The 21,139-nt window shown below is 44.2% G+C and overlaps 1 protein-coding gene across 1 annotated transcript in view; it reads left to right on the top strand.

The window, feature by feature from the left end:
* LOC120032679 (myosin-10-like) overlaps positions 1–20,828 on the top strand; it is a gene marked incomplete at its 5' end in the record, with an annotated part of 35,724 nt that extends 14,896 nt beyond the window's left edge. Inside the window, 15 exons of the mRNA XM_038978877.1 lie at positions 3,448–3,660; positions 3,924–4,068; positions 4,860–5,066; positions 5,203–5,307; positions 5,571–5,723; positions 8,205–8,453; positions 8,695–8,907; positions 9,320–9,532; positions 9,785–9,946; positions 11,296–11,513; positions 11,989–12,112; positions 12,439–12,647; positions 17,320–17,428; positions 17,974–18,146; positions 18,269–20,828. Coding sequence (XP_038834805.1) covers positions 3,448–3,660; positions 3,924–4,068; positions 4,860–5,066; positions 5,203–5,307; positions 5,571–5,723; positions 8,205–8,453; positions 8,695–8,907; positions 9,320–9,532; positions 9,785–9,946; positions 11,296–11,513; positions 11,989–12,112; positions 12,439–12,647; positions 17,320–17,428; positions 17,974–18,146; positions 18,269–18,419 — 2,644 coding nt within the window. The remainder of the gene's footprint in view (positions 1–3,447; positions 3,661–3,923; positions 4,069–4,859; positions 5,067–5,202; positions 5,308–5,570; positions 5,724–8,204; positions 8,454–8,694; positions 8,908–9,319; positions 9,533–9,784; positions 9,947–11,295; positions 11,514–11,988; positions 12,113–12,438; positions 12,648–17,319; positions 17,429–17,973; positions 18,147–18,268) is intronic.
* Positions 20,829–21,139: the final 311 nt, after the last annotated feature.

The raw sequence follows: 21,139 nt of genomic DNA, 5'->3' as shown, positions 1-21,139 counted from the left end.
CCTCACTGTGCATGCAGATGCTCTCACACCTGCCTGCTGCCATTCCTGAGCAAGCTCTGTACTGGTGGTGCCCCGATCCCACAGCTGAATCAACTTTAGGAGACGGTCCTGGCGCTTGCTGGACTTTCTTGGGCGCCCTGAAGCCTTCTTCACAACAATTGAACCGCTCTCCTTGAAGTTCTTGATGATCCGATAAATGGTTGATTTAGGTGCAGTCTTACTGGCAGCAATATCCTTGCCTGTGAAGCCCTTTTTGTGCAAAGCAATGATGACGGCACGTGTTTCCTTGCAGGTAACCATGATTGACAGAGGAAGAACAATGATTCCAAGCACCACCCTCCTTTTGAAGCTTCCAGTCTGTTATTCGAACTCAATCTGCATGACAGAGAAAATGTTTTGAAACGGTGAAATCGAATGAAATGAAATGGAGGATGTACTATGTGAACGCTACCTGGATCAATACGGGGAATAGATGATGAATAGATAAGCTTTGCCCACCATGCAAGCCTGTACCGCGCATGTTGCCTGTTCCTATGGCAACCGGCCCAACCTGCCCGGCCACTACTGTGGTCCAGTAAACCATACCGGCTAGATGTGCACCCACACATATACTCCCACTTCCATCGCCTGTCCCCATAGCAACAGTCCACTCTACAGGGCCCAAGCAGTTGAGACCCAGCGGGCACACACACACACACACACACACACACACACACACACACACACACACACACACACACACACACACACATAAAAAAATACCACAGTTTACTATAGAATACTACAGTACTTAGTATAGAATTGTGTAGTATACTGTAGAATACTATACTACAAACTGTAGAATCCCTCGATCGTGTGTAGAACTTAGTATAGAATTGTGTAGTATACTGTAGAATAATATACTACACACTGTAGTACTTCTCAATCATGTATAGTACTTGCTATAGCACATTGTAGTATACTATAGAATACTATAGTAAATACTACAGTATACTGCAGACCTCAAAAACACTAAAGTCATGTTCACAAAAGCACTACAGTCCACAAAAACCCTACAGTAATGACTAAGGTATATACACAGATTTGCAGGTGTTATAGCAGGTGCAGCAAAATGCTTATGTTACTAGTTCCAACACTGCAGTAGATTGTAAATACTACAGTACACTACAGTAAAGTCCGCAAAAACACTACAGTGAATACAATATTATTTAACCATAGTATACCATAGTATTTTTTTCACATGGGGACATACCCTCATGTTGGCTTTGAACGAAATATTTAAAAGCAGCCACACAGTCCAGCTGCTTAGTTGTTCAGTGGCATCGGTTCACTCTAAACTAAACTAATGCCTTCCTTAGTGCAGTGCGTGCTGGTATGCTGGCTATCACCCTCACTAAAGACATTTAATACACACGCACACTCTGAGGCAGATTGATAGAGATTGATGATGTGCTCCATCCAAGTCTCTCACTGCATTTTCCAACGGAAAGGAAAAGGAATCTCAGCTTGGGCATGGCAGCCATGACGGATCGTCTCACACCTCAGAGGGAATTGGTCACGGAATGTTTGTTTGTACTTCACAGACGTTTATTTTTAATAGCTTCTGAACAGGGCTACTGGACTCAAGGAAAACATTACCAGATATGGCTTGAAAAAGACCTGTCTCTTGGAAGAAGGAGAAAGAGTGTCAACTTGCATCCAAGTATTACCTCAATTTAGCTTGATTGTTCATTTAACATTCTTTGTAATCCAAAGCCAATTCAGACCTAATTTAGTGGAAAATATTCATGAGCAACACATTTGGTGTCACGTTCAATTAAGTCCCTTTTGATTAGGGAAACAGAGACCACATACTAATTTGCTCCTCCTCTGGCTGCAACAGAGGTCATTGGCATGAAGGTGAAGTCCAATAATTTAGATGTGGCGAATTCAGATGGTGACTGTAGCGAATTCAGGTGGTGACTGTAGCGAATTCAGGTGGCGACTGTAGCGAATTCAGGTGGCGACTGTAGCGAATTCAGGTGGCGACTGTAGCGAATTCAGGTGGCGACTGTAGCGAATTCAGGTGGCGACTGTAGCGAATTCAGGTGGCGACTGTAGCGAATTCAGGTGGCGACTGTAGCGAATTCAGGTGGCGACTGTAGCGAATTCAGGTGGCGACTGTAGCGAATTCAGGTGGCGACTGTAGCGAATTCAGGTGGCGACTGTAGCGAATTCAGGTGGTGACTGTAGGCCAATGGAAAACAGTATCCCCTAAATGACCTTCTGAAATCATCACTTGGTCATAGGCTAGTTGATTAAACCGTTACTTAGGCTACAGTATTCCAGTTGGAATTTTATGAATGTTTATAATTGTAGGGCTATTGAATTACCATAGTCTGGACAGTTGCTATTTGACTATAATGACTCATTAGTAGCTATATTGTTATCCATGGCTTCATCAGTGTAATACCTAATTGGACATGGAGTCATTATTTGGTCCTGGCAAAGGGACAGGCCTCTTCAGAAGCTCTAACGCAGGAATGTCTAAGGAATGCAGGCAGGGCTCAGGAGTCAAATCAAAGTGTATTGGTCGCGTACACAGATTTGCAGGTGTTATAGCAGGTGCAGTGAAATGCTTTTGTTACTAGCTCCAACAGTACAGTAGAATGTCTCTCAAATACAATACACATACACAAATAATGAATAATCAAAACAAGAAATGACAGAATGAGTCTAATTAACAATCCAGGGGTGGATATATTAGAGTGAGTATGTGTCAGAATCCATAATAATAATAATAGTTTAATCTAGCCTGACTGCCAGCAACAACACATATTCAATGTCACTATGGCCTCGCCCGCAATGGCATTTCCACTGACAGAGAAAGGCACAGACAGACACGGTCAAGAAACTCATTGCTCAGACACACACACACAAACACACACACACACACACACACACACACACACACACACACACACACACACACACACACACACACACACACACACACACACACACACACACACACACACACACACACACACACACACACACGGCAGGCTGACTAACACACACTGGTCCTCCATGAGCTCACCCGCTGTAAGGTCGATCACACTGCCACCCTGTGTTCACTGGGATTTTGTCACCACGCTACAGTCTCACTTGCTAGGGCCTGTATGATTTTGAAATGATCAGCCATTTTGGGGGATTTAGAGAATGTGCAGTGATTTCATGTAGCAGTTTTGTGTACCATGGTTTTACCCAAAATTACCCTAACATTTGGACATCTCTGGTACTATAAAAGTACTGCTCAGATGAACGCCCCACAGTTAACATGATTTCTCACCTCTTCAATGAAATGGAATGTATCCTGGCATTAGCTAGCTAATTTAACGATTTCTATGTTGCTGTTTGGAATTGATTTTGGAATTGATTGGTTTGTTGTGTGTGCGTGTGTACCAGGGGTGATGACGAGGCGGCCCAGAAGAACAACGCTCTGAAAGCTGTGCGGGAGCTGCAGGCCCAGCTGTCAGAGCTGCAGGAGGACCTGGAGTCAGAGAAGGTGTCCAGGAACAAGGCAGAGAAAGTCAAGAGGGACCTCAGTGAGGAGCTGGAGGCTCTGAAGACTGAGCTGGAGGACACTCTGGATACCACCGCTGCCCAGCAGGAGCTCAGGTACTGGGACACTGCTTGTCAGTTGTCGGTGATACGCTTATATGTTTACTGTAGTCCCAATATGTTTATTTTCAGTGCTTTTAGAAATGGATAAAGAACCGGTGTAGGGTCGCTCTGAAAAAGTGGCACTGTCATAGTTTGGCAAAGTACCTGCGTGTGTATCTGCATGAGGGCTATGGAGAGACACAGCACCTCCGTGAGGTGTCTTTTATGGGTCTACCTTCCTTCCTAACCCCTCTCTCCTCTCCTTTCTCTCCTCTCAGGACCAAGCGAGAGCAGGAGGTGGCTGAGCTGAAGAAGGCCATCGACGAGGAGACCAAGAACCACGAGTCTCAGGTCCAGGAGATGAGACAGAGACACTCCACTGCCCTGGAGGAGCTGTCTGAGAATTTGGAGCAGGCCAAGAGGGTGGGTCTATAATCAGAGACAATACACCTGTCAATCATCTAGTAACATGTCTCATTACATATTTAGCAGGCCTAGAGGCTAGGTCCACCATCAGACATGACACCTGCCAACCATAATGTCGTTATACAGTAGTAGCACTACACATGTTTAGCAGGTCAAGAGGGTAGATCTCCTCCAACAATGTATATAAACCCTGGATTGCTGATGCTATGTATTGGCCATTGAGAGGCTTTGAAGCCACTGGTCGGCCATATTGGGACTCCCCAGTAGGAGCAGTCCTCCATAGGAATGAATGGAATTCTACAGTATTTCAATTAAATGGGACAAGGACAAATTGACATGTATTTAAGTATGTGTTGTCATGGGGACAGTAACATTAGTAATCTCTAAAAAGTAAACTGTGTTTTTATATTTTATTTTAATTTAAAAAACGTATGTTTAGCTCACAATATAATGTAATTGTATGCATTAAGGTGTTTCTAATAGAATACACGTGGCAAAAACGAATGTAGACATGAATAAATGCATTTCTATGGCTTCTAAAATGTTTTTTTACACTCCCAAGATGGAGGCACGGTGGCTTCAACACAGTCAGTCATCTAATGTGTATATAAATCATTGGTCGCCACCTGAGAAAATAGACCTGTCAACATAACGTCATCTCATACAGTAGTAACACTACACTATCACATCTTTGCTAAGCAGGCCAAGAGGACAGGCCTATCCTCTGTAAAATTCTCTCATCTTCCCAATGTATACCACAACCCCTCTCACCCTTCTTTCCGCTGCAGTTCAAGTCCAACCTGGAGAAGAACAAGTGTACCCTGGAGAGTGACAACAAGGAGCTGGTGAGCGAGGTGAAGGGGCTTCAGCAGGCCAAGACAGAGTCAGAACACAAGAGGAAGAAGATGGAGGCTCAGCTGCAGGAGTTCATGGCCCGAGCCACCGAGGGAGAGAGGGCTAAAGTAGAACTGGCCGACCGCACACACAAACTACAGGTTAGAGGGCAAGTCAACGGACCACGCTGTCTGTCTGTCGTCATCACTATGTGTTGAAGTCAATTGGTTTCTCAAAATGGGAGTGAATATGTTTTAATGTGAATATGAAGAGATATTTATAGACCTTTGTCTGTAGACGGAACTGGACACTGTCTCCGCCCTGTTGGAGGACGCTGAGAAGAAGGGAATCAAGCTGGCCAAGGATTCAGCAGGCCTGGAGAGTGCGTTACAGGACACACAGGTGAGCAGAGACTCCTTATACGTCACCAAGCTATTACATGCTCTAATAGTTGAAATCGAAGTTGGAGGTATTGTAATATGCTTTGGAAGCAAATGTCCTTTGGTGACGCTTCATTATTGGAGACACTTGTAGCTAATGCCAATCTGCTGTAAAAACAACTTCATATCATTGTCTCCATCCAACAAGTCTTATTGTAAGTGGTGGTTAACTACTTTTGGGTCTTTGCGTCTTTTGTGTGTGTGTGTGTGTGTGATTGTGTGTAGGAGCTGCTCCAGGAGGAGACTCGTCAGAAGCTGAACCTGAGCTCTCGTATCCGTCAGCTGGAGGAGGACAAGAGCACCCTGCAGGAGCAGCAGGAGGAGGACGAGGAGGCCCGCAGGAACCTGGAGAAACAACTGGCCACGCTGCAGGCTCAGGTATGGACACCACTGGCATTCTTAATTTTTCACTGCCAATAGGACAGGGTTTCCAGCTGTGAACACCCACCGTTGATATTTACTACAGGTTGTGGTAGATAGATTCCTTACTCACGAAATAGGTATTGGGTATAAGTTGAATACAGTGTTGGGGAGAAGTAAACTGCATGTAGTTCTACTAGTAAATTAACTACATTTTGCAGTAGCTTGGTGGTAGTTGAACTAAATTCAAATCTACGTAGTGTTGTCAGTAGTTAGGCAATACATGTTTTTATTTTTCAGCATCAGACCTGCCTAATTCTCTCTTGGAACATTGTTTTTGTTTAATAGGCTAAATAACACATTCTGTTAACATATGACCCCAAAGTTATCTATTCTTGCAAAAAGTAGTTTGGATGTAGTTGTCATGGAAATTACCACCAGGGACACCTGAAGTCAATTTTAAATTAAACATTCTTTATTAACAGCATGCTGGATAGATCACAGTCAAACTAAAGTACCGGTCTGAAGTGAGCTCTGTCGGGGCAGTCCCGTTAGACCTCTTATATACAGCTTACACAGACAAGTTATATTTGCATGATTTAGCTTATTCATAATGAATTCATCATTAACGTTTGGTTCATGCATGTGACAGACCAATACCTCACAAGGCTTCTTCTCTCCAAGCTGAGACCTTGAAACTGAGATATCCCTTTCCGGTCTGAAAACAATGTTCTGGGCGTACTGCCAAATTGCAGATACTGATAGTGAGGGTTCCTCCCAGGCACAATGAATCAGTCACTTGCATGAACCCAGTCGAATTGGTATTTAGAAAAGCACAAACATAAAATGTTCCTTCACATAGTGAACTACAGTCTTCAGGTACTGTAACTACTTACAGTGCCTTGCGAAAGTATTCACCCCCTTGGCATTTTTCCTATTTTGTTGCCTTACAACCTGGAATTAAAATAGATTTTTGGGGGGTTTGTATCATTTGATTTACACAACATGCCTACCACTTTGAAGATGCAACATATTTTTTATTGTGAAACAAACAAGAAATAAGACAAAAAAAGCACAAAACTTGAGCGTGCATAACTAATAACCCCCCCAAAGTCAATACTTTGTAGAGCCACCTTTTGCAGCAATTACAGCTGCAAGTCTCACTGGGATTTTTGCTCATTCTTCAAGGCAAAACTGCTCCAGCTCCTTCAAGTTGGATGGGTTCCTGCTGGTGTACAGCAATCTTTAAGTCATACCACAGATTCTCAATTGGATTGAGGTTTGGGCTTTGACTAGACAATTTTCCTGTATTTAGCGCCATCCATCATTCCTTAAATTCTGACCAGTTTCCCAGTTCCTGCCAATAAAAAATATCCCCACAGCATGATGCTGCCACCACCATGCTTCACTGTTGGGATGGTGTTCTCGGGGTGATGAGAGGTGTTAGGTTTGTGCCAGACATAGCGTTTTCCTTGATGGCCAAAAAGCAATGGCTTTTTTTCTGGCCACTCTTCCGTAAAGCCCAGCTCCGTGGAGTGTACGGCTTAAAGTGGTCCTATGGACAGATACTCCAATCTCCGCTGTGGAGCTTTGCAGTTCCTTCAGGGTTGTCTTTGGTCTCTTTGTTGCCTCTCTGATTAATGCCCTCCTTGCCTGGTCTGTGGGTTTTGGTGGGTGGCAGGTTTGTTGTGGTGCCATATTATTTCCATTTTTTAATAATGGATTTAATGGTGCTCTGTGGGATGTTCAAAGTTTCTGATATTTTTTTATAACCCAACCCTGATCTGTACTTCCCCACAACTTTGTCCCTGACCTGTTTGGAGAGCTCCTTGGTCTTCATGGTGCCGCTTGCTTGGTGGTGCACCTTGCTTAGTGGTGCTGCAGACTCTGGGGCCTTTCAGAACAGGTGTATATATACTGAGATCATGTGACACTTAGATTGCACACAGGTGGACTTTATTTAACTAAATATGTGACTTCTGAAGGTAATTGGTTACACCAGATCTTATTTAGGGGCTTCATAGCAAAGTGGGGGAATACATATGCACGCACCACTTTTCCTTTTTTTATTTTTTACAGATTTTTTTTAAACAAGTTTTTTTTCTTTCACTTCACCAATTTTGACTATTTTGTGTATGTCCATTACATGAAATCCAAATAAAAATCTATTTAAATTACAGGTTGTAATGCAACAAGGAAAAACGCCAAAGGGGGTGAATACTTTTGCAAGGCACTGTACTTTTTTAAAGTCACTTTAGTTAAGGAAACTATATTTGTCTTAAGGGTAGCTTTAACGTAGCTTAAATTCTTTCAATGTGAAGTATTTGGTAGCTTGGTAAAATATATTTTCATAGTAGCTTCCCCAACACTAAGATCAGTAATGTGTTCTTTTAAAGACCACTGTCATTTTCTGTATATCAAATGCTGTGAATCTTATTTCCTCATGTAAGAACCATAGAAAAAATATATAATATGAAAACCATTGTCTTCTCTATCTAGCTGTTTGAGTCTAGGAAGAAGCTGGATGAGGACGTGGGGACCCTGGAGTCTCTGGAGGAGGTGAAGAGGAAGCTACAGAAGGACATGGAGTTGACCAGCCAGCGGCTGGAGGAAAAAGCCTCCGCCTTCGATAAGATGGAAAAGACCAAGACCCGCCTGCAGCAGGAGCTGGACGACCTCATGGTGGACCTGGACCACCAGAGGACCATCGTCTCGAACCTGGAGAAGAAGCAGAAGAAGTTCGACCAGGTATCGTATCATCTCCATTTGTCTCTATCCTTTCCTCTATCTCGCTTCCTTTTCTCCCGCCACTCACCTTTGCTTATCTCCTTCTCCCCTCTCTGCAAAATAAAAGTAGACCTGCCATTAATGAAGAAATGGCAGAGTTTTTGTGATTTCTTTATTCCAATGATTGCCTTCATTAACATAACTTACCAGTAAGACATTGCTTGCCATCCTTCTTCATCATTATCTTCTCCCTCTATGTTAGCTCCTGGCTGAGGAGAAGACCATCTCTACCCGCTATGCTGAGGAGCGTGACAAGGCCGAGGCTGAGGCCAGGGAGAAGGAGACCAAGGCTCTGTCTATGGCCCGGGCTCTGGACGAGGCCCTGGAGGCCAAGGAGGAGTTTGAGAGGCTCAACAAGCAGCTGAGGACTGAGATGGAGGACCTGATGAGCTCCAAGGACGACGTGGGCAAGAGCGTACGTAGTTTAAACTCCCCGTACAGGAGCTGAAGGTTCTCAAATACCTTATGCAACCCAGTCCTAAGCCTTGACCTGGCTAGGCTCATCCAATGAGGATTGATAGAACCAAAATGTACAGGTTTTGGTATGTTTCTTCCAATATGGCCACCAATCCACCCACCACAGAATGAGTGAGAATGCCTGTGTTACAGGAGCTGGTGGTGGTTCCTAAACGTTGTTGGAGACCTTACACACATGAAGCCTTCTGTAAATTACTTAATTTTGAAAGAACGCTGTCCACCCACCTCAGAATTTTGCTTTGTGTGAGAATTTGTTTGACTAATCCTATGGGATTGCTTCCTTATGACAGTTTTTGACTCAGAAAAGAGATGTTGCTGCTAACAGTCTCTCTACGTCCCACTGTGTGTAGGTCCATGAGCTGGAGAAATCGAAGCGCACCCTGGAGCAGCAGGTGGAGGAGATGAGGACCCAGCTGGAGGAGCTGGAGGACGAGCTGCAGGCCACAGAGGACGGCAAGCTGCGTCTGGAGGTCAACATGCAGGCCATGAAGGCCCAGTTCGACAGGGACCTGCAGGCCAGAGACGAACAGAACGAGGAGAAGAAGAGGACGCTGGTCAAACAGGTACAGAGACAAGCTGAGAGGACCATTTGTGGGGAGTAACATTCAGACCTCTAATAGAAACTCAGGTGATTTAGCTAGGCCAACAGTTGGGAGAAAATAATCACCATATTATTATGGACTCATTGTGTACTTTCCATCCATCTTCACCCTAACCGTTATTGCATCCGAGCAAGCTAGAACCCAAACTTCACTAGGTTTCATCACTTACTTGGCGTTTTCAACCCTCTGTAATATCTTGTTGTCTGACCCAAGGTTCGTGAGATGGAGGCAGAGCTGGAGGATGAGAGGAAGCAGAGAGCCCTGGCCGTGGCAGCTAAGAAGAAGCTGGAGATGGACCTCAAGGACCTGGAGGGGCAAATAGAAGCATCCAACAAGGCCAGAGATGAAGCCATCAAACAGCTCAGAAAACTACAGGTGAGACTTCGTACAGGATTTGGGTTTGCTTGTTCATTCTCAAGTTGTGCTGAGCTATTATGTACAGTTGAATTCGGAAGTTTACATACACCTTAGCCAACGACATTTTAAACGCAGTTTTTCACAATTCCTGACATTTAATCAGAGTAAAATTCCCTGTCTTAGGTCACTTTATTTTAAGAATGTGAAATGTCACAATAATAGTAGAGAGAATGATTTACTTCAGCTTTTATTTCTGTCATCACATTCCCAGTGGGTCAGAAGTTTACATACACTCAATTAGTATTTGGTAGCATTGCCTTTAAATTGTTTCCCATGATGTCAAGCAAAGAGGCACTGAGTTTTAAGGTAGGCCTTGAAATACATCCACAGGTACACCTCCAATTGACTCAAATGATGTCAATTAGCCTATCAGACGCTTCTAAAGCCATGACATAATTTTCTGGAATTTTCCAAGTTGTTATTAGGCACAGTCAAGTTAGTGTATGTAAACCTCTGACCCACTGGAATTGTGATACAGTGAATTATAAGTGAAATAATCTGTCTGTAAACAATTGTTGGAAAAATGACTTGTGTCAATCACAAAGTAGATGTCCTAACTGACTAGCCAAAACTATAGTTTGATAACAAGAAATTTGTGGAGTGGTTGAAAAACAGATTTTAATGACTCGAACCTAAGTGTATTTAAACTTCCAACTTCAACTGTAGATTATAAATATTGTTGCAAAATTCTGGTAACTTTTCCAAAATTCCAAGAATCTTCCAATTAATTGCCTGATTAATTAGGAACTCCTGGTTGTCTGATCTCTGATAATCAGCAATATAATTTTTTACACCTGTATCCTTTTATCAATAAAATGGGATGGTAGCCTCTGCAGGTATGGTATCTGTGCCTGTCTGTCCACTGTGTAGTCAGCTTTAATGTAGCCTAGATTAGAATATGTCCAGGACTACCAACGTCTGTATTTAGATGACATCCCTGATGCTGTAAACTCTAGTTGTCCAAGTTGGTTTGGTCTCATTTGTAGCTTCCCCGCTGGCCTTACACTATTATATTCAGTATAGCTACGGGGTTGAGGTCGGTTCTATTTCAATTCGGGAAGAAAAACTGAATTTCAAACATTTTCTCATAGGCTGCATTTACACAGGCAGCCCAATTATGGGCAACAGATTGATCTGATTGGTCAAAAGACCAATTAGTGGCAAACAATATCAGAATTGGGCTGCCTGTGTAAATACTGCCATAGAGGAGTATTGAGGAGAGTCTCATTTGAAATGGAGTTGACCTCTAACCCTGTACTGTTGCCCAAGACCGGTCTTACTCTTTGCCTTGCTGCTGCCCCCTGCAGGCCCAGATGAAGGACTACCAGAGGGAGTTGGAGGAGGCCAGAGCATCCCGTGATGAGATCTTTGCACAGTCTAAAGAGAACGAGAAGAAACTAAAGGGCCTGGAAGCTGAGATCCTACAGCTGCAGGAGGACCTGGCGGCTTCAGAGAGGGCCCGTAGACACGCTGAGCAGGAGAGAGACGAGCTAGCCGACGAGATCTCAAATAGCGCCTCTGGAAAGTGAGTAGCTACATTTTCCTGATTAATGATCAAATTCAAGCATGATATTTTCCAGATTTAATGGTGCAATATGCAGAAATCGCTGGTTGCTAAAATTGTAACCGTTCACCTAATTTCAGTTTCTGTGACAAACCAAGCAATGTATCGTGTGTAGAGAATCATTGTACCAAAATCTTGTATTTTCAGCTGTTTGAAGCTGGTGTACAAAACTGAAAGTAAAAGACGAAATGAAACTTAAGAACAGGAAGTATAGAAATAGTAGAACAGTAGAACACGTAGAACAGATCTACTGCTTCTTAGACTTGCTTTCAATGAGAATGGCAGATCTATAACTCACATTTCTATCTGAATTTGGTCAGGTCACCCAAAAAGTTACATACTGCAGCTTTAAGTGGACCAGCAGCCTTCCCCCCCTGATTTCTATGCTCTGTTCTGTACCAACCACATCACCGAATCATTCACTTGTTTGTGTCAGGTCGGCCCTGCTAGATGAGAAGAGGAGGCTGGAGGCCCGCATCTCGCAGCTGGAGGAGGAACTAGAGGAGGAACAGAGCAACATGGAGCTGCTCAACGACCGCTTCCGCAAGACCACCATGCAGGTACAGTACAACTCTCACATTGTCAAACACGTACACACAGCTCATGAAGGTACAGAACAGGTAAAACTCTCTTTAAACCGGCATTGTCTCTTGACGTTTTGAGGAGGATATCGGGCAAGAGGAAAGTACTTTTGAGATTCACTCATACACAGAGACGATTCCTGGACCATAGAATGTAGTCTCTTTATGGCCTGGAGAGTAGTCTATAATGAACTGCGCTAACAAGTATCACACCAGACCACTTCCTGGGACCCACAACTAACAGTTTTATATAGAGATGGACAAAGAGTGACCCTCTCTCCCTTTATTCCCATTTCTCTCCCAAGGTGGACATCCTGAACACGGAGCTAGCTGGGGAGCGCAGCGCGGCCCAGAAGAGTGAGAACGCCCGTCAAGGAATGGAGAGGCAGAACAAGGAGCTGAAGGCCAAGCTGGGAGAGCTGGAGGGGGCAGTCAAGTCCAAGTTCAAGGCTGCCATCACCGCCCTGGAGGCCAAGATACTGCAGCTGGAGGAGCAACTGGAGCAGGAGGCCAAGTAAGAAGCCTTCTATATACTGTACTAAATAGACGTCATAATGGGGGTCAGAGTTTAAACATGGGAGGTTACCTAGAATTAGATGTAGGCTTCAATAGGTGGACTCTAGCTCATACACTCATTGTAATGATTTACCCATACTCAATAGACCGCTAGAGGTAGGAGTTTCCCCAAACCACAGATCTATTTTCAGATTACAAACTACTCAAAATCTGGACCTTTAAAGGCCCAGTGCAGTCTTAAATGTGATTTTCCTGTGTTTTCTATATATTTCCACACTAGGAGGTTGGAATAATACTGTGAAATTGTGAAAATTATGATAATGCCCTTTTAGTATAAAGACAGCTTGAAGTTTCAGCCCATATTGGTGGGATAGAGTTTTGGCCTGCCTGGTGTCATCACCATATGGTAAATTAGTTAATAGACCAATAAGAAAGAGTTCCAAACTTTTCTGCCAATAACAGCAATTTTTTAGTTTTCCCCTGACAGTCCTAGCAAAATTCTTGCTTGAGAAATTTCTCTTTGCTAAGAAGCTATTTTTGTTTTGTTTTGACAATTTTAATTGAAAACAATCACAGTAAGGTACTTCATTGTTACCTAGAAATTATTTGATATTGAGATATATATGACTTCATTGGACCTTTAACATTAGGGGGCTGAAAACATACAGTACCGTTCAAACACACTACTTGCCTAGAGAGTTCAGTTATACTCTTGGTGGCTGTTTATTTACCACCACAGACAGATGCTGGCACTAAGACCGCACTCAGTCAGCTGTATAAGGAAATAAGCAAACAGGAAACCACTCACCCAGAGGCGGCGCTCCTAGTGGCCGGAGACTTTAATGCAGGGAAACTTAAATCAGATCTACCAAATTTCTATCAACATGTTAAATGTGCAACCAGAGGGAAAGAAATTCAAGATCACCTGTACTCCACACACAGAGACGCGTACAAAGATCTCCCTCGCCCTCAATTTGGTAAATCTGACCACAACTCTATCCTCCTGATTCCTGCTTACAAGCAAAACTTAAAGCAGGAAGCACCAGTGACTCGGTCTATAAAAAGTGGTCAGATGAAGCAGATGCTAAACTACAGGACTGTTTTGCTAGCACAGACTGGAACATGTTCCGGGATTCTTCCGATGGCATTGAGGAGTACACCACATCAGTCACTGGCTTTATCAATAAGTGCATCGACAACGTCGTCCCCACAGTGACTGTACGTACATACCCCAACCAGAAGCCATGGATTACAGGCAACATTCGCACTGAGCTAAAGGGTAGAGCTGCCGCTTTCAAGGTGCGGGACTCTAACCCGGAAGCTTACAAGAAATCCTGCTATGTCCTGCGACGAACCATCAAACAGGCAAAGACTAAATACAGGGCTAAGATTGAATCATACTACAGTGGCTCCGACGCTTGTCTTATGTGGCAGGGCTTGCAAACTATTACAGACTACAAAGGGAAGCACAGCCGCGAGCTGCCCAGTGACACGAGCCTACCAGACGAGCTAAATCACTTCTATGCTCGCTTTGAGGCAAGCAACACTGAGGCATGCATGAGAGCATCAGCTGTTCCGGACGACTGTGTGATCACGCTCTCCGTAGCCGCCGTGAGTAAGACCTTTAAACAGGTCGCCATACACAAGGCTGCGGGGCCAGACGGCTTACCAGGACGTGTGCTCCGGGCATGTGCTGACCAACTGGCAAGTGTCTTCACTGACATTTTCAACATGTCCCTGATTGAGTCTGTAATACCAAGATGTTTCAAGCAGACCACCATAGTCCCTGTGCCCAAGAACACAAAGGCAACCTGCCTAAATGACTACAGGACCCGTAGCGCTCACTCACGCTTTGAAAGGCTGGTAATGGCTCACATCAACACCATTATCCCAGAAACCCTAGACCCACTCCAATTTGCATACCGCCCCAACAGATCCACAGATGATGCAATCTCTATTGCACTCCACACTGCCCTTTCCCACCTGGACAAAAGGAACGCTTATGTGAGAATGCTATTCATTGACTACAGCTCAGCGTTCAACACCATAGTACCCTCAAAGCTCATCATTAAGCTAAGGATCCTGGGACTAAACACCTCCCTCTACAACTGGATCCTGGACTTCCTGACGGGCCGCCCCCAGGTGGTGAGGGTAGGTAGCAACACATCTGCCAGGCTGATCCTCAACACTGAAGCTCCCCAGGGGTGCGTGCTCAGTCCCCTCCTGTACTCCCTGTTCACCCACGACTGCATGGCCAGGCACAACTCCAACACTATCATTAAGTTTGCAGACGACACAACAGTGGCGTGATCACCGACAACGACGAGACAGCCTATAGGGAGGAGGTCAGAGACCTGGCCGGGTGGTGCCAGAATAACAACCTCTCCCTCAACGTAACCAAGACTAAGGAGATGATTGTGGACTACAGGAAAAGGAGGACCGAGCACGCCCCCATTCTCATTGACGGGCTGTAGTGGAGCAGGTTGAGAGCTTCAAGTTCCTTGGTGTCCACATCAACAACAAACTAGAATGGTCTAAACACACCAAGACAGTCGTGAAGAGGGCACGACAAAGCCTATTCCCCCTCAGGAAATTAAAAAGATTTGGCATGGGTCCTGGGATCCTCAAAAGGTTCTACAGCTGCAACATCGAGAGCATCCTGACTGGTTGCATCACTGCCTGGTACAGCAATTGCTCGGCCTCTGACCGCAAGGCACTACAGAGGGTAGTGCGTACGGCCCAGTACATCACTGGGGCTAAGCTGCCTGCCATCCAAGACCTCTACACCAGGCGGTGTCAGAGGAAGGCACTAAAAATTGTCAAAGACCCCAGCCACCCCAGTCATAAACTGTTCTCTCTACTACCGCATGGCAAGCGGTACCGGAGTGCCAAGTCTAGGATAAAAAGGCTTCTCAACAGTTTTTACCCCAAGTCATAAGACTCCTGAACAGGTAATCAAATGGCTACCCGGACTATTTGCATTGTTTCACTGTAAGGTCTACACCTGTTGTATTCGGCGCACGTGACAAATAAACGTTGATTTGATTTGAAAAGTTTGGGGTCACTTAGACATTTCCTTGTTTTCCATGAAAACATACATAAAATTAGTTGCAAAATGAATAGGAAATATAGTCAAGATGTTGACAAGGTTATAAATAATTATTTTTAATTGAAAAATAATTGTGTCCTTCAAACTTTGCTTTCGTCAAAGATTCCTCCATTTGCAGCAATTACAGCCTTGCAGACCTTTGGCATTCCAGTTGTCAATTTGTTTCCTGAAGCACCTCCCACAAGTTGGATTGGCTTGATGGGCACTTCTTACGTACCATACGGTCAAGCTGCTCCCGGTTGAGATCCGGTGACTGTGCTCTGCCACTCCATTATAGACAGAATACCAGGTGACTGCTTCTTCCCTAAATAATTATTGCATTGTTTGGACCTGTGCTTTGGGTCACTGTCCTATTGGAAATTGTCTCCAATTACGTACCGTCACCGTGTATAGCATGGCGTTGCAAAATTCAGTGACAGCCTTCCTTTTTCAAGATCCGTTTTACCCTGTACAAATCTCCCACTTTACCACCAACAAAGCACCCCCAGATCATCACATTGCCTCCCCCATCTTACATTTTTTTTCTGCATCTCACGAATGTTCTTCTTTGTGATCCGAACACCTCAAACTTAGATTCGTCTGTCCATAACACTTTTTTCCTATCATCCTCTGTCCAGTGTCTGTGTTCTTTTTTCCCATCTTAATCTTTTATTTTTATTGGCCAGTCTGAGATAGGGCTTTTTCTTTGCAACTCTGCCTAGAAGGCCAGCATCCCGGAGTCGCCTCTTCACTGTTGACGTTGAGACTGGTGTTTTGTGGGTACTATTTAATGAAGCTGCCAGTTGAGGACTTGAGTCGTCTGTTTCTCAAACTAGACACTCTAATGTACTTGTCCTCTTGCTCAGTTGTGCATGGGGGCCTCCCACTCCTCTTTCTATTCTGGTTCGAGCCAGTTTGCGCTGTTCTGTGAAGGGAGTAGTACACAGCGTTGTACGAGATCTTCAGTTTCTTGGCAATGTCACGCATGGAATAGCCTTCATTTCTCAGAACAAGAATAGACTGACGAGTTTCAGAAAAAAGTTATTTGTTTCTGGCCATTTTGAGCCTGTAATCAAACCCACAAATACTGATGCTCCAGACACTCAACTAGTCTAAAGAAGGCCAGTTTTATTGCTTCTTCAATCAGAACAACAGCTTTCAGCTGTGCTAACATAATTGCAAAAGGGTTTTCTAATGATCAATTAGCCTTTTAAAATTAGCTCACACAATGTGCCATTGGAACACAGGAGTGATGGTTGCTGATAATGGGTCTCTGTACGCCTATGTAGATATTCCATTAAAAATCTGCCGTTTCCATCTACAATGTTCATGTTGTAAATTACTAATGTGTACACTGTATTTCTGATCAATTTGATGTTATTTAATGGACAAAAAATTAGCTTTTCTTTCAAAAACAAGCAATTGTCTAAGTGACCCCAAACTTTTGAATGGTAGTGTATGAGGTTGCCTAATGTGGAGTATTTTACTGCATCCTGATGCAAATGTATGTCCCCATCAGATATGAGTCAGTCAGGGTGACACTATTTACACACTTTCCCGTTATCACTCTTTTTCCTCCCAGGGAGAGGGCAGCAGCCAATAAGATCGTCCGACGCACAGAGAAGAAGCTGAAAGAGGTGGTGATTCAGGTGGAGGACGAGCGTCGCCATGCCGACCAGTACAAGGAGCAGGTGAGTGGTCGTTTTGGGTCCACAGTGAGCTTGAAACAGTCTGTCCTGACATTTAGAAAGGGTGAGTAAAAGGCCATGGATGCCAGGTTAGCTACTAATTCACTATAATCAGTGTCTCTGTGTCATCTGTGCTGAAGCTCTCTGTCTCTCTCTCCTATTCCCACCCACGCTCTTCTGTAGCTTTGGTTCTCGCTCTCTCTCCTATTCCCACCCACGCTCTTCTGTAGCTTTGGTTCTCTCTCTTTCTCCTATTCCCACCCACGCTCTTCTGTAGCTTTGGTTCTCTGTCTCTCTCTCTCTCTCCTATTCCCACCCACGCTCTTCTGTAACTTTGGTTCTCTCTCTCCTATTCCCACCCACGCTCTTCTGTAGCTTTGGTTCTCTCTCTCTCTCTCTCTCTCTCTCTATCCCACCTTTTGTCCATCTCCCCCCTCTTCTCCATATCTCTCTCTCTCTCTCTGTGTTTTAATCTTGAATTGGCCCATGAATTTGCTATGTAAATACGTTGAATTGTGCCAATAAAATTTAAATTCTCCCCCTGTCAGATGGAGAAGGCCAACTCTCGTATGAAGCAGCTGAAGCGTCAGCTGGAGGAGGCTGAGGAGGAGGCTACCAGGGCCAACGCCTCCCGTAGGAAACTACAGAGGGAGCTGGACGACGCCACCGAGGCCAGCGAGGGCCTGACCCGCGAGGTCAACACACTCAAGAACCGCCTCAGGTACAGCCTCTCATAACACTCTGTATATACACTTCACGTAGTGATTTATGCCTATCATCCACACTGTCATAGATCTGTGGGTGTGATAAATGACCATGTATGTATTTGCCTGTTCTCCTCAGGCGTGGAGGCCCCATCAGCTTCTCGTCTAGCCGTTCAGGCCGCAGCCGGCAGCTCCAGATCGACGGAACCTCCGTGGACAATTCTGACGACGACGCCGACAGCCGCGCCAGCGACCACAACGACACGCAAGCCTCCAACCAGACAGAATAGACGCCTCCTGCTAATCCTACCAACCCTATCGATTAGCCAGCCTGGCAGCATGGTGACTACAACACCTCAGCCTCTCCATCTGTCCCCGAGTCAACAGCAGGGAGAACCAGGGTCCTGTTCATTAAGCACCAAAACAGAAGAAAACAGTCCGAAACAGGGAGGGACTACCTGGATTTGTCCAATAAGAACCGCTCGTTTTCATTTTCCGTTGAAAGACGCTTTCAAACGTTTTGCTACGGTGTGTTCTAATGAATACGACCTAGACCACCCCACCCCTCCCAGAAATGCTCCCTCCCTGGGGATGACAAAACAATTACTCCCACTTGAGCGGCTTACTCTGCCTTACTCTAACAATATTCCTACTCTACTTTGGCTAGCTGCTCGGCCCGGCGAGTGTCCCAACGATCTTAATATAGTCCTCCCTAGGCGTGGAATTATGTGCTTAAATTAATATGTAAACTTATGTCCAAGTGATTTTTACTTATGAACTATGCGTGTGTGCACATGTGAGTATGTAAGGTATGTGTATGCCCCTGAATGCCAAACTGCAAGGAAAGGAGCGAAACTAGGAAATGTTCACTTTTGTCATCCTCCTCCCACATGAAACAAAACATTGTCTTGTAATACAAGTGTGTCACCAAATGTAAAGCCATCATCTCTCCCCTGGCTTAAAGCAGGCCTAACAAAACTCTGTCCTCTCCGATGATAGTCCTATTCAACAATAGGTCAGAGGTCAATGGACTGCCTCCGCTTCCCTCATTGCATGAATCTCTTCCTGATGTACAGACTATTGTTCCGCTTCTAAACACTACAATGAAACAAGATGGTGGATTCACACAGTCTGACCTGTTCTGGGAGAAAAACATGGAATGGAAAGGAAGTTTTAACTGTGAAAAGCTTTTCTCCACTTGCCACAGCATCTCGTCACAACACTTTAAAAACAATTGGTAACTGACTTCTTATAGGAATCGCATAGGTCATGATTGACGTTTTTTGTTGTTTTGTATTTTGACCAATTGTAACACTATTTTTCCTGTTGTTCAGGAAGAAGGGTTGAAGGCAGTGAAGTGTGGTATGCTTAGATAGATGGTCGCTGGCGTACGTATCACAGAGAATCGCTGGAAACTGCACAATGAGTGTTCATATGCCCCTGTAACTGGAGCCAGGAAACCCCAAGCTTCTCTCATGAGTGGTCACATGATGTACAATACAGCCCCTTAGTCCAACACTAATGGTGAGAGCTTCGATTGAACGTGTAGTTTGACTAGCTAAAGCCTACCGCTCAGAGCAAGGGAGACTGCCATCTCACTGTGTTTGTGCCATGGTTTGGTAGCAAAGTAGGACCCCCAACTCTCTCTTATAATACGCTGACACACCAACTACCAAGCACTTAGTATTCCTAGATATAACAGCCTTCTACTGGGGATAGCATCTCAAAGCTCTAAAACTATTAAGCCACTCTTAACGTCCCAGAATGTCCATATCCATCAGCGCTCTCTATTCTTCCTTTGGCATCTCTGTTCAGTATTAAAAGATGGTAATATATGTAAACTGCCACTTTCATTTGACTTTTACTCCAATGTTAGCTCAGCTGTAATGACATGTTTCTTTAAAGTGCCTTAGACACTAGATAAGAGCATTAATGGGTAATGCACGGTGAGCACCTGTATTAAAAAGAAAGACGTGTAGGTGAGCACCTGTATTAAAAAGAAAAACGTGTAGGTGAGCACCTGTATTAAAAAGAAAGACGTGTAGGTGAGCACCTGTATTAAAAAGAAAGACGTGTAGGTGAGCACCTGTATTAAAAAGAAAAACGTGTAGGTGAGCACCTGTATTAAAAAGAAAGACGTGTAGGTGAGCACCTGTATTAAAAAGAAAGACGTGTAGGTGAGCACCTGTATTAAAAAGAAAGACGTGTAGGTGTGCACCTGTATTAAAAAGAAAGACGTGTAGGTGAGCACCTGTATTAAAAAGAAAGACGTGTAGGTGAGCACCTGTATTAAAAAGAAAGACGTGTAGGTGTGCACCTGTATTAAAAAGAAAGACGTGTAGGTGTGCTGTACGTGTTACATAAAAACCTAACGAGGCAAACCTGGTGAACGGTAAACAAACACTTTTTCTTCTTCTTTGTCTTGTGTATTTTTGCTGTGTGTCATATCATACCCAGTGTGCACCTCCTCTCCCGTTCATATACCTGTAGCAATGTCTCCATAGGTAGTGTGTGTGTGGGTCAGAAATCAGTGTTACTATTAACTGTGTGAGATGTGGAGCCTTCTGCTCCCCCTTCAAGAGCAGAATGTGATTTCATTTGGTTAAAAGCTTTAACATCCATGATGTAGTTTTACTTGTATTATTATTATTATTCTCAGACTGGCTGTTGACGACCAGGCTTTCATTACAACTTCAAATACCCCCCCCCCCCCCCCCATTTTATTTCTTGTATGCCTCCTGTATTTCTAGACTACAGCGATTTTTTTGTAAAAGAAAATAAAGCATATTCATTGTAGAAATAATGATTCCAGTTTGTCCTGAGCGGAGGAGCCCCTATAGAGACTTTCAATTCAGTCATGCATGTTTCTCTCCCCAAATTGGAGAGCACAGAGGGTAGCTATGCCTGAAGGGCATAGACAAATATGATGGGTTGTTTAGGGAAGTGGTCTAAATTCAGTAAGGGGTTGGGAAAAGTTAGAAAACAAAAGCTACTCTGCGATTTGAACCAG

This window comes from Salvelinus namaycush, chromosome 39 (genome assembly GCF_016432855.1).
Source record: "Salvelinus namaycush isolate Seneca chromosome 39, SaNama_1.0, whole genome shotgun sequence".
NCBI classification, from domain to species: domain Eukaryota; kingdom Metazoa; phylum Chordata; class Actinopteri; order Salmoniformes; family Salmonidae; genus Salvelinus; species Salvelinus namaycush.
This window is presented reverse-complemented; position numbering and strand designations above follow the sequence as displayed.